At 60.7% G+C, this 13,250-nt stretch overlaps 1 protein-coding gene across 1 annotated transcript; it reads right to left on the reverse strand.

Annotated features, from left to right (window-relative positions):
- Positions 1-1,522: 1,522 nt before the first annotated feature.
- Positions 1,523-7,256, reverse strand: FSCN2 (fascin actin-bundling protein 2, retinal). Its single transcript, XM_052658588.1, has 5 exons — positions 6,431-7,256; positions 2,835-2,991; positions 2,353-2,474; positions 1,852-2,019; positions 1,523-1,728 (listed from the first exon to the last, which is right to left on the reverse strand). Exons 1-5 carry the CDS (start codon positions 7,254-7,256, stop codon positions 1,523-1,525), a joined length of 1,479 nt encoding a protein of 492 aa, XP_052514548.1.
- Positions 7,257-13,250: the final 5,994 nt, after the last annotated feature.

Raw genomic sequence — 13,250 nt, forward strand, 5'->3', positions numbered from 1 at the left:
TCCTGTGCCTCCTGTCCCCGTGTGTGCTGGGAGCAGTGTAACAGTTGCCTTCAAGGATGAGCAAGCAGTTGGCCTCTGGTCCCTGCTGGCTTGGGTGGTCCTTACACAGCCTGGAGGGGAGCTGTGGCCCAACCAGGGAAGGGCCTATACCCCCTTAGTGGCTGTTTCTGAGGGTCGTCTTTCTGTCACTTCCCGGGGGGGGGAGGGGGGGTGGAGGAAGTGGGCAGGCCAGCCCACAGGGACCCGCAAGCCCTCTTCCCTGCCTCCCGTCTCCAGCCACTGCCCTGGGCTGCACAGACTCCACTCAGCATGTCTGAGGCCAAGTACCCTGTCCAGCCAAGGTCAGCAAACAGGAGACCCTCCTTGGCGCCCACTGGAGCACTTGAACAAGGGTGCCAAGAGTGCCCAGCAGGCAACCCTCCTGTCTCCCAGGCCACCAGGGGGCAGTGCAGACCGCACACAGGGCAGTCCCCTTGTCCCCTCTGGGCCAGTGTCCATCAGAGCCCACCTTGACCTGTTGGCCCACGTGGGACCCAGCTTTTCTTCATCCCTAAGGTGAAGGGAAGCGGTGAGTCAGGGAGCCAGCCAAAGCGGGGCCCTGGAGAGGAGTCCCAGCTGCCCCCCTTTCCCAAAGCGCCTCACGCTGGCCAGACTCACTGGAAGGGGTGCTTCAGGCCCCAGGCAAGAGTGGGTGGGGGCTGAGGGGAAAGGTCGCTGAGGCCCGTGGTCTCCCCTACTTTTGCTCAGGCTGTCCCCTCAGCCCTCCAGCACCCAGTCCTTAAGGCCTAGGCCAATCCCAGCGGCACACCTCCCACCCCACTCCCACCTCCCGTGGTCCAGGTTGCCCAGCACCTCCAGGAGGTATTGGCCTGGGTGGGGGTCCTTGGCGACTGGGGTGTTTTGGGTGCCAGCTGGTTTGGGGAGACCTGTGGGTGAACCATGGGCCTTGTCCTGGTGGTCCACCCTTCCTACGCTGGGTGGCAGCAGGCCAGTGCACAGGCTGAGAAGCGCCCTCTCCCCCATGGTTGGCTGCACATAACCCTCTCTGGGAGGGGTGGAAGTCACTCATCAGGTGCTTCCAGGATTCCCTAAGACCCTGCCCCTGGGGAAGGGAGCAGTGATGTGTGCTATGAAGACCCTGAAGACCCTCTAACCTACCTGACTTGCTGGGGCCTGGGATGAGGCTCCTCCCAACTATCCCACTCCCATCCCTGTCCTGCTGAGTAGAATGGGGGTCCTCTCCCCACCCCCGCCCCCAAGCTTGGGGAGGAGCTATGTGCCAAGGAGTGATGCAGACAAAAGAAGGCCCGGGACTGGCAGTCCAGGAAGGGGTCTCCGGATGTTCAATGGGCTGGAAAAGCGCCAATCTTGGATGTTCTGGCGGTCGAGCGACCATCGCAGGAAAGGCCCAGAGGGCCTGCGGCGGGTGGATGCGAACCCTTCCCCACGCACCGCGAGCGGCGCCACCGACCCGCGAGCCGCTGGTCACAGCCATGGTTTAATGGGGGACAGACGGCGGCGCTCAGTATTCCCAGAGCGCAACCCCAGCCGGCGCGTCGGCGTCCGCGCGCAGCAGCCCCGAGGCGCCGCCACGCAAGTACTTGCCACTCCGAGCCCGGATGGCCAGGCGGCCGCGCTCGCGGAACTCGAACAGAAAGTCCTCGGCGCGCTCGCCGTCGCTGCACACGCTGCCGTGGCTGCCGGTGTGCCAGAACCCGCCGCCGCGGCCTGGGGTGGGCCAGAGAGGGGTCAGCAGGTGGCTCGCTCCCCCATCCAGGCTGGGCACAGCCCCCCACTCTCTCCGGGACCCCCCTTCCCGCTGCTCCCCAGCCCCATCCCGCCTGCCGGCACCTCGGATCTGGTACGCGCCGTCGCTGAAACTCAGGTGGAACACGTCGTAAACCGAGCGGTTGGTGTCCAGCTGGTTGGAGCCACGTCGGTGGCAGACGAAGCCGTCCAGACCGCGCAGGACCAGGATGGGCCGGTTGATAAGCTTGAGCGTGAACTCCTCGTCCTCCCCTGCTGGCGAGACAAGGGCTTGAGGGACCTTCGAGCAGCCCCACGAGAGCGCCAGGCCAGGACCTGCCCCGCTTGTGTGCCTGGATCTGCCCACTGCTTATGTGAGCCCCTGGTTCCCCAGAAGTGCAGCAGTGATCGGGGTGCTCTGGATCTGAGCCCCCACATCAAGAGCAATGGGCTGGAACAGGAAGTACGACTCTTTTGTCGCAGACAGCAGCAGCTCCATGGGGAGGGAGAGGGCCCAGCCCTGGGTGGAGACAGGGGCTGAGCTGGCACTGTCCCCAGGCAGAGCGCCCAGCCCCAGGCTCCCCAGGGCAGGAGGGGTGTGCTCACCTACAAAATCGCTGATGGCCGCCAGCTGCCCATTCTTCTTCATGCACACATAGCGCCCGTTACTGGCCTTGAGGGCCACCCGTCGGCCCCGCCACTCCATCTCAAACATGGTGTTCTCAGAACTGGAAGGGGCAGGTCAAGGTCCCCTCAGAGAAGCAGGACACGGGGACTCAGGGTCAGACCTCCCGCATCCCCTTCAAGTCCAGGACCACCCTCTCAAGGCACTTGACTTCCACTGCTACACCCACCACCATGAAGAGCTGCCCTGTGAGCTAGCAGCCTTCTTCCCTGGTTGGGCGGCTGTGTGGTCCCTATGGTTGAGGTGGAGGTGGTGATGCCTGTGGTAGTGGAAATGGAGATGATGGTGGTGGTGGTGATGGTGGAGGAGGTGGTGGTCACGGCCACGGAAGTGGTGTGTGTAGAGGAGGTGATGGTGATGGTGGAGGTGCAGGGGGTCACAGAGGTGAGGATGATGCACTCACACTTGTGTAGCTGTGGCCTGGATGCCCCCATGGGTGACCAGGGTCCAGTAGCCCCCAGTGCTGGAATAGAAGGTGCACTTCTTTGTCTCCTGGTCAATTTGCATCAGGAAGGTCTCGTGATCCAGTTCTTCATCTTGGTTGGCTGAGACATTGACCCCTGGAGGGAGGAGATGGGAAGCCCCTCACGCCTCACCCTGGGTGGGGTGGGGAGCAGAGGGATGGGAAGGCATGCTCTTGGGGCATCCCTGAAGTCAGCGGGGGTCTCATCTAGAACCCTTTGGACTTGAGAAGATTTGGAGTTGTGCTCCAGCGCCGTGCAGGCGCATTGTGGATGCACTCATACCGCTTCCTAGAGGCCGGGTTTCCAGCACAGCCCCAGGAGCCAGGCCCTTCCGTGCCGCCAAATCCCCTGCCTCAGCTAATCAGCAGGTAATCTGCTTGCTCCTGCTCTCTGGACCCAGGACTTACAGCAGCCTCTATTTATAACTCCTCCCTAAGCTGCTGGGTGGACACAGCAGGGTCCCTGTCCTTCCCTAGCATGGTTCAGGACACAGCGGGGTCCTGGGATCTGCTCCTGGGCACTGAGCTGGGACTGGCCCGCTGTCATCTCCTCAGCCCCTCATGCGCAAGTGTGTGGTCTCCCAGGACCCTGGAGGGAGGGCAAAGCTACTTGGGACTCTGCTTGGGAGGGAGATGAATGGGGCATCTGTGACCAGGGTAGGGAAGAGCAGTCAGGCAGTGGAGTTTCCCTGGTATCTTCCCATAAACCACATCCGTGTTCCATTGCAACTGGCAGATCACAGAGCTCCCCTGAGGCAGAGCCCCAACAGCTCCAGTGAGCAGAGCAGAAGGGAGTGGGGCATACCCCCATCAGGGCTGAAGTGTCAGGGCCACATCCTGTCCTGCCCTGCCCCCTGGGAAGGAAGTGGGGCAGCACACTGGGCCCAGACTGGAGGGGGTGCCCATGGCTTTGTCCTGTTTGTCCCCCAGACTGGAGTCTGTCTCCCTTCTTACACAGATCACTGATCAGACCCCAAGAAAGTGACCCCTTCTCCTTGCCGACCCCACCATCCCATCAGCAGTGCTGCACAAAGTGAGCTCCTGCTGCCCCCAGCCTGTGGTCAGCAATAACAAAACAATGGGCCTTGTTCTCCAGACGCTGGCCCAAGGGGAGCGGTGGACAACAAAAATGGTATGTCCAGTGCCCATGACTGCTGGGGTTTTGGCCAGGGATGGCCTCCCTGAAGTAGGACCTGAGAAGGTGAGGGAGCCATCCGACAGGTACTAAAAGGAGGAGTGAAGCCAGGGGTCTGAGGCTGTGGCTGCAAGTTTTCCACCCCCATCTCTGAGGTCAAGCCTCTCAGTGTCCCCAGCATCTCCTTCCACACACCCTCTCCAGACAGGATACAGCCCAGGGGCTCGGTCTCCCACAGCCGGCTGCTCCTGGGACCCTGATCTTGCAGCAGCAGGGTCTCATGGAGTCTTGGCTGGTGCTGGCAAAGAGTATGGACCCTACTGTCCCAGGAGGGATTGATCAAGTGGTGGATGTGTGAGCAAGAAGGGGTGTCTGAGAGCATTTACAGGAGACCTATTCTTACTCCTGCAAAGCCACAAGAAGAGCCAGTGCCCCTCTTCCCTTTGGACTTTGTTCTGTTTGGACGTGAGGTCCCAGATAGTAGCAACCATCTTGTAACCACAGGGGCACCAGTCTGAGGGCAGAACTGTCCTGGGAGAGCAGTTCCTCAAAGAGGAAAAAGCAGAGGACTTTGGAGATGCCACTGAGCTGGATGTGGTGCCCGTTTGGGACCGTACCACCCCTGTGCCTCCAGACCTCCACTTAGGCAAGATATTAGCGTCCTCATGGCTTAAGCCAATAAGCAGCCATTGTTACTTGCAGCAGCAAACACTGCTTGTTGGGCAGCCCAGCAGCAATGTCACATGAGTGAGGGCTGGCAGTGGGCATAGCAGAAACAAGCAGACTCTGGCTGATGGAGGTTGGGAAAGGAAAAAAAAAATCAACAGCAAAAGCCAATTTGCTCACCAACACCCTGGCCTGGGGGAAGGAGACAAGTTTGGGGGCTACCTGGCCAGCAAAATGACAGGGACCAAGGAACCACCAGCCCTCCAGCTGCCTCAAAACCTAGCGGCACTATCCCCCCCTCAGCCTGAGATGCCACACTCTGCTTCCCTGAATCACTGATTAGCAAAGTCAACATCAGAACATCTCAGGGCCAGGTCTGATGCCCTCAGGCTTATGCAAGGAAAGCAGGGAGATGAATGTAGGTACCTCTGGCCTCACAGTGGTGGTGGTGGGGAGGGGGCTGAATCTGTTCCTTTGTGGGGCAATTCCCCCATCAAAGGGATCAGGTCAGATGCAGGGTAATCCAAAGAATGAAAAATGGTTTATACGGCTACCATCCCCCCTCACCACCACCACCATCACCATCACTACCATCATCTCCATCACCACCAATACCATCACCAGCAGGACCACCAGCACCATCTCCATCACCATGGCACCCTTACCATCACCACCACTGCTTGTAGCACCACCAGCATCACCACTATCCCCACTACCACTTGTCTCACTCACAAGCTGAACAAGGACAAATGCTTTGTAGCCAGCATTTCCTTTGACTCACAGAGACAGCTTTCCCCACTACTGCCCACCTTTTACTGGCAAACCAAGCATATGGGTCTTGGTCAAGGCCAGAAAGCAGTGTGGCCAGACAGTAGGACCTGTGACGGGAAAGAAAGACTGGGGCTGTCTGTCCTCCCTTACACCCCAGGGCCCAACCACACTCCACAAGGATTCAGGGGTGTTTGCTGAATGCCGGTCCCTACTCTGCACTGGCTTGGAAGATCCAAACGACAGGCAGGAGCCCCTAGAGCCACAGCTGGGCCACCCCTCTATGTGCTCAGGACTGGGACCAGGTGGCAGCAGTGAGCCGGGTCCGGGTACACCCACCCCTTCTGGGTGCACAAAGCCAGGAGTCCAAGTGGCATGGAGCCACTCTGGAACCTCACTTTCCTTGAGGGGAAGTAGGAGCTGTCCATGTTCACCCCACAGGCAGGTGATCATGTGGAGAAGGGCCCACGGGTCACATGAAGCAGGTGACCGATGATCGGGGACTTGGGGGGAGCCATGCGACACCTGCTGAACAGAGAGTGTCTCCCCACCAAGGAGCCCAGGCTCTGGAGGGACCGCTTGCATCTCCCTGGACTGGAAGGGCCCCCAGGACCCCGTCCCACTCTGTTCCTGCTGCCTGCCTTCCCTGCCCTTGGTCACAGCCCCAATTTCCTGTAAAGTTCAGAAGTGGGGTGATGGAAGAAAAGGGGAAGGGTGGTCAGGGGGCAGCCCGGTGTGGATGGGGCCTGCCCTCTTGCCCCTCATCACGGCGAGCCTGTGCCTCAACCACCTCCACCTGGGCGCTGCCCATCCTGCATTCAGCAGCTGTCCAGCGGGCTTGAGGCTCAACAGGGACCCCATACCTGACCTATAGCCCACTGTATTCTACAAGTGTATTCTCACCCCTCAACCCGGAGCCACTCGCTACATGACCCTACACACACGCACAGGCCCCGCACCCCATTACCTTGCCGCACAGACACGTAGCGGTGGTTGGCGGCCACCAGCACCACCTGTGGGTGACTCTCCTCCAGGTCGAAGAGCTCATCCTTGCCAGGCCGTGTGTTGCGGCCCGCCCTGAGCGTGCCCGCAGGGCCCACGGGTGCCAGGTAGCGGCCATCGCAGTCCTTGAAGGCCAACTTGCCTGCCTTGAACTCAAGCGTGTAGCAGGCGCGAGCCTCGGGCTCCCAGACGAGGCGGCCGTCGCTGCGCAGGTAGCGGCTATCACAGGACTTGAGGCAGTACTGCCGGTTCTGGAAGATGAGGGTGACGAGCGCGTCCACACCCCAGGGCGTATCACTGTCTGCTGCCATCTCGTCCTCCCGCGGGCACAGGTGCGCATAGCGCCGCCGGCTCACGCTCAGCAGGTGGGCCTGCGGGTGGATGGCCAGGTGCACTGTCCATAGCTCGGCCGGGGTGATGGCCATGGCGAAGCAGGACAGCTGGTCCTCGGTGCCGCCGAAGAAGCGGCCATGCGGCTCCGACTGCAGCACCCAGCGCCCGTCGGGCTGTGGCAGGACCAGGAAGCGGCAGTCACGACCCGGCCGCTCCGCCTCGCAGGCCACACGACCGTCCTCCTCGGCCGACAGGTAACGGCCCAGGTGGCTGCTGCGAAACAGCACGGCAGTGCCCTCCCCTGGGTCTGGCTCCAGCACCCACATCTGCTTCCGCTTGAGGCTGGGTGCTGAGGCATTGACCTTGAAGCCAAAGCTCTCAGCCGTCAGGTAGCGGTCAGTGTCATTGATGAGGCCAAACTGGATTTTCAGCACCTGGTGCAGGCCGTTGGTAGGCATCTTCGGGCCTGGCTGAGGTCCCCGACGGGGGCCCGGGAAGCTCTCTCTGTGCTCACGGCCCCTGAGGTCCCCTAGAGGCCCGGCTCGTCTGGGTTGGCCAGCGGCCCCCAGGCCTGGCTGGCGTCATGGACCCGCTGCCTTCTCAGAAGCTGCCTCTGACCAGCAGTGGCGGGTCCGGGGAGCTCTTACATGGCCAGCGGGCAGCAGAGGGCGGGTGGGAGGGCGGATCAGAACTGTGCCGGCTTAGGAACAGCCTTTCGTTACCCCAGCTTGGATTTCAGCCACTCCCGGACTGCCCAGGGGCCAGAGCCCGGGGCCGGAGAGGCTGGAGAGTGCCACTCGCCGCAGGGCTGACCACCTCCTTGTGCTCACTGGCGGCTGCCCGGCTCTGGCTCCGGTGCTGTGCCCCACCCTCTGGACACCCACCCCCCAGTCTTGGCCTCTCTCCTTGCCCCCACCTCCGGGCCCCCAGACCCACTGCACAGACTCGCCAGCCCAGCCCAGCTCTTTCCTGGGGTAGAGAAAGCTGCCTGGTGGAAAACTTGCGTGTGGCCGCAACCCGATCGCAGCCCTCCACCCTCAGCCGCCAGATCCAGTTACCGCTTCTCTGATTCCTTGCTGCTACCCGGGCGGCTGCGGCTGAGCCTTGCATGTCCTCCTCAGCAGCCCCTGGGTCACAGCCTGCAGCCCCAAGTCTGATGCTTCCCAAGGGTGGCCTGTAGCTGGGAAAGCGGCAGGCAGGGCTGTCGGTGCCAGTGAGCGGGCCAGGCAACCCCCTCATCCTGGCACTCGTGGCACCCAGATCCATGCCAGGTGTGAAGAGGCAGCTTCTCAGCCAGATTCACACTGTCTAGGCAGCCTGGCTCTGCTGGGCTCCGGGGGGAAGGGCCCTCGGTTTGGGCTGAGATGGCAGCTGTGTGATGGAGACAGTCATGCCCACCTCGCGGGCTGCACAGCGGGAGGGTGGCCTGGGAGCACACGCGGAGCAGGCGTCATCCCGGGCAGCACGAGGAGGTGGCAAGCCGTTGGACTTGGGGTCACAGGGCCAGGCTCGGACCCGACCCCTGTACCCTGAGCAACTCTCAGGGCCCATGAGGTTGCTCTGTCTGCCGTGGGTGGGCTCTGGTGAAGCCAGCCTTGATGGATGGCCCTGGGGACCCCTGAACTGCCACTCACACTGCATAGAGCGACTGGCCTGACTGTGGGGTCCTTGTGGGATCCTTAATGGGCCGGGTCCCACGATCACATAGGGCAAAACCTTCCCAGCAGAAGGATAAGGGCAACAGGCTAGGAGAAGCCACAGCTGACTACCTCTGACTCTGGTACCTCCCAGCTCAGTCTCTGGGGTCCCACCCTGTTGTACCTCCCCAAACCCTGAGCCTGAGGAGGCTGTCTTAGGGGGCTGCGGTGGGCCTGCTCAGCTTCGCCCCGCCTGTCTGTCTCTTGCACCTGCCTCAGGGGCCAGGAGCCAAGTAGTGAAACCAGAGCCACCTGCCCTGGGCCCAGGCCAGCCTTGGTGTCTTCTTCCTCATCACAGCGTGTGACCCTCAGGCCTCCCTGGGGACCAGGAGTGGGAGCCACAGGGCACTTCCAGCCTTGGCCTCCTGAGTCTTGCCCTTGATGCTCCAGGCATCACCCCTCCATCCCTTTCAAGGCCATATGGGGGTCCAACAGAATGAAGGGGCCTCGGGTTGGGCGTGCAGAGGCCCCAGGAGGTGGGTGGGGTGGGTGGGCACATGGCTCTGGAGTCCTTCCTCCATGTCCCCAATCCCGGGCAGTGACCTCCCCAGGCATGTGCACACTGAGCAAGAGACCAGGAGACCTGACCCCTTGCTTGAGGGGTTCACACTGGGGTTCAGGGAGATAGGTCTGCACACAAATCCCCATGAGAGCATGGTGTATACTGAGCGAGGAACTGGTCTTGGCTAGTGTCGTCCACCTCTGTGGCCCACGGGGGTTTATGGGACACTGACTGACTAGGCTGTGTGCCAGGCACCCCATGGTAGGGAGATGTAATCTGGGGTTGCACCCCCTCCGCAGAGATGATGCCCACATGAAATCACCCCACGTTCCCAGGGGACTGCATTGCCCAGCCCTTGATGCCAGGGAAATGTCCTGGTTTGGCCGTACCAGCCGTGATGCTGTCCCCACTTCAGTTCCCATGTGTATGGGCAGCCTGAGGGGCAGCTGTGCCCGTGGCCACCCCAGGCATGGGCACTGTTCTCTCCTTTTGCACTCCCAACTCCCAGCCAGCCTTCTGAAGGAGCCCAGCCGGGCCCGATTAGCACGACGGCCTCATTAACGCTGACTGATGCTGGCAGGGCGCTCATGGGCATCACGTGCCCTGCAGGAGGAAGCCCAGCTACCAGGCGCTAAGCAGGCCTGGCTCCAGGCAGCCTCTCAGCAGCAGAGCCAGAAGTGCCCATGGCCTCTCAATTCTCAGGTCCCACAGGCCCAAGTGGGGGTAGGGTGGGGCTCCCCAGAACTGATCCAGGGGCGTGAGCCACCAGGTGGCGTTTCAGGCCCTGGGGGCTGGGGGGGTGGGTTCTGAGAGGCGGGCCTTCCAGCACAGGCTTCCTTGGAGGGAGCGGGATTGCACAGATGGTCCCTCCTCCCTCCCTTCCTCCCTCCCCCAATCAGGATCTCAGGGCCTCGCCCAGCTGCCTGCTAGGGTCATGGTTCCTTTCTGGATCCCCTGCAAAGCTCTGGCACACAGTAGGTACTTAATAACTGCCTGTGGATGTTTGATGTGGATGTTCCTGTGTGATGGGCCCAGCATCTGCTGATAGGTGGGCAGGATGCCTGCAAGTCTGGGTGTGTGTGTGTGTGTGTGTGTGTGTGTGTGTGTGTAGTACACACAGGCAGGAATTGGGCAGAGTGGTCCACAGCCACCTGCTGGGTCAGCCCCAGCCCAGAGATGCTACTCTGGATCCCAGCCTCAGAACCCCCTCGAGGCTGCCCAGCAGGGTGACCAGGCTGTGGGTGGCCTAAGGGAGTTTGTTTCAGGGGCACCTCTCACACCGGGGCAGCATCCGCAGGCAGTGGGGAGCACCCTTCCCACAGAACCCCATGCCCCCTGCCAGAACTTGTCCACACAGCCACCCACTTGGGGCACACAAATGTGCCCACCACTGCCCTGGCCAGCCTGCGCCCTGGGACATCCAAGGTCTCTGCCACTCTGGGAGCCCCATTCACTTACCCTGCTCACTTCTGAACCTGACCCCGTCCCTTCCCATGGGTGGGGGCATGAACCCAGTGTGTGCTCACCACCCTGAGCTGCCATCTGCAACCAGGACCAGGCCTGAGCACAGATGTCAGGCCGCTTAACACACCAACTTTAATATGTTTGACTGGAGGAGGGCGCCATTTCCTGCAACGAGCCATGCCTCTGGCCCCTACTACTGGGAGTGGCCATCTGCAGATGGGCACAGCCAGATGGGCCCTTCGGGCCACAGCTGGGCCCAGAAGGTGGGAATGGCCTCAGCTATCAGATGCCCCCAGCAGACAAGGCTGGGGCCAATCCTTGGCCTCCTGCCCCCCTTAGTGTCCAGGTGGGACCAGGAGCATAGAGGGCCTTAAAGCCCCCTAGACCCCTAACATTCACCCGGAAGCTCTCAGGAAACTCTTCCTTTCCTGGAATGCTGGGGATTGGGTAGTCCTAGCCATTGGAGGGACCCCCCCTCCCACTCCCCGTAGCCAGGCCCCTCCGGGGCTACCAGGGAAAGCACCCCCACCTCTGCACGTCTAGACAGCCAGCCCTTGATGCTAGAACCCAGCCTGGGCTCCTGCCAGCACGCTGCCTGCTGCCATGGCAACCAGCGTGTGCGCCAGGCTCAGTGCCCGGGCAACGCTGATGCTGGTGGTGTGAGCTGGCACAGGCGGTGTGTGTGTGCAGGCTCGGGGAGGGGGCCGTCCCTGCCTCAGCTGGCCTGGAGCCCTGGAAACTGGGAAATGGCCCAGGATGGGGGCCAGGGCAGACCCACCGGCTAAGGAACCTCCACAGTCGCACCTTCCCCAAATCAGGTCTGGACTCCTGGAGCTGAGCAACAGCAGAAGGCCCCTGCCCGCAGGGCAGTGAGTCTGGGAACTTCTCCTCACAGAAGAGACCACTGGCGCCTCACCCCAGAGCCTCAGCCCCAGGCCTTGGCCAGCTGCTGCCCTAGGTGTTCTTCTCCCCCCGACCCCAGGCACACCATCCCTCCCATGCCAGGCCTCTGCCGTCCCTCCTTAACCCTCTGCCCCGGACTCCTTGGCCCCACAAGGTGAGGGCCGTTCTGGTGGTCCAGGTGCCACTGGGCACATCCCGAGGCCCTGATTTCCTCACTCCTGGGCCCATCTGGGCCCATCTGGGGTCCAGCTCGGCAGGCGCCCAGGGCCCAGCCTCCTGCATTGTTCCTGAAACAGGCCTACAGCTTGGTGTCCTCATGATTTTTTCATGGCGGAGCTCTCCGCTGCCCTGCAGTTCCACTTACACGGGCGGGTGGGGGCCTAGGTTGGTTTACTGGAGGCCTGCTGGCGGTTTAGGGTGACAGCTCCCCTCCGCAGGGCGGAAGGGAGTGGGCGCCCACATCTCAGACTGCACCGTGTGGGCAAACACTGGGGGTGCCCAGCCTGCTCCACCCACCACCATCTCTTAAGACCTCTCACCTCCCCCACAACCCCTCCTCCCAAGACCCTCATCTACACACACACACACACACACACACACACACACGCACACACGCACATACATGCACCCACACACACACCATTTTGGCGGTTCCACTTTAAGCAGAGACCAACTGGCTGGGCTGGGAAGACCCCCACTTGGGGCTGACAGGGTACGAAGTTGGTGAATCTCCTGGTTTTTGTCTCCTGTAAAGCCATAAGGTGGGGGGCTGGGGAGAGGTGGAGACAAGGGCTATATCTGGCAGGAGAGGGGAGGGAAAGACCAGAGGCCTCTGGGCTCCAGCAAGGCCAAAAGTTTCCAAAGGGACCACAAGGACAGGATTGAGGGCAATGACCACTGGGCAGTCTTCCAGCACTCACACCTCAGGACCTTTTCACAATCTTGGAATAAGAGGAGCACTCACATTATCCGAGTGAGTCCCGGCTGTATGGGACTGAGTGAGGACCAGGTCAGCTTCATCAAAATACGACTGCCTACTGCCCACCTGGGTTTCCAGACACACCAGTGCCCAAGGTGTGTCAATATTTGGCATGGACAGTCAGGAGCTCACAATTTTGCAGGTGACCACAGAAGCCTCTGCCCAGACTCTGCTCGGTTCCACCTTCACACAAACACACACACAGACGCCTGCACACAGACACCAGTTCAGTTCAGCCAATCGGTTGTGTCTGACTCTTTGTGACCCCAGCGACTGCAGCATGCCAGGCCTCCCTGTCCATCACCAACTCCTGGAGCTTGCTCAAACTCATGTCCATCAAGTCGGTGATGGCATCCAACCATCTCATCCTCTGCCGTCCCCTTCTCCTCCTGCCTTCAATCTTTCTCAGCATCAGGGACTTTTCAAATGAGTCAGTTCTTCACATCAGGTGGCCAAAGTATTGGAGTTTCAGCTTCAGCATCAGTCCTTCCAATGAATATTCAGGACTGATTTCCTTTAGGATGGACTGGTTGGATCTCCCTAAAGTCCAAGGGACTCAAGAGTCTTCTCCAACACCACAATTCAAAAGCATCAATTCTTTGGTGCTCAGCTTTCTTTATAGTCCAACTCTCACATCCATACATGACCACTGGAAAAACCATAGCCTTGACTAGATGGACCTTTGTTGGCAAAGTAATGTCTCAGCTTTTTAATATGCTATCTAGGTTGGTCATAGCTTTTCTTCCAGGAGCAAGCATCTTTTAATTTCATGGCTGCAGTCACCATCTGCAGTGATTTTGGAGCCCAAAAAATTAAGTCTCTCACTGTTTCCATTGTTTCCCCATCTATTTGCCATGAAGTGATGGACCAGATGCAATGATCTTGGTTTTCTGAATGTTGAGTTTTA

This window comes from Budorcas taxicolor, chromosome 19 (genome assembly GCF_023091745.1).
Source record: "Budorcas taxicolor isolate Tak-1 chromosome 19, Takin1.1, whole genome shotgun sequence".
NCBI classification, from domain to species: domain Eukaryota; kingdom Metazoa; phylum Chordata; class Mammalia; order Artiodactyla; family Bovidae; genus Budorcas; species Budorcas taxicolor.

Coding starts and splice junctions, on each gene's coding strand:
- FSCN2 (XM_052658588.1), bottom strand. CDS start 7,256: ATGCCTACCAACGGCCTGCACCAGGTGCTGAAAATCCAGTTTGGCCTC. Junction 2,020..2,352: donor GGCCATCAGCGATTTTGTAG/GTGAGCACACCC, acceptor TCTCGCCAGCAG/GGGAGGACGAGGAGTTCACG. Junction 1,729..1,851: donor CGGCGCGTACCAGATCCGAG/GTGCCGGCAGGC, acceptor GGCCCACCCCAG/GCCGCGGCGGCGGGTTCTGG.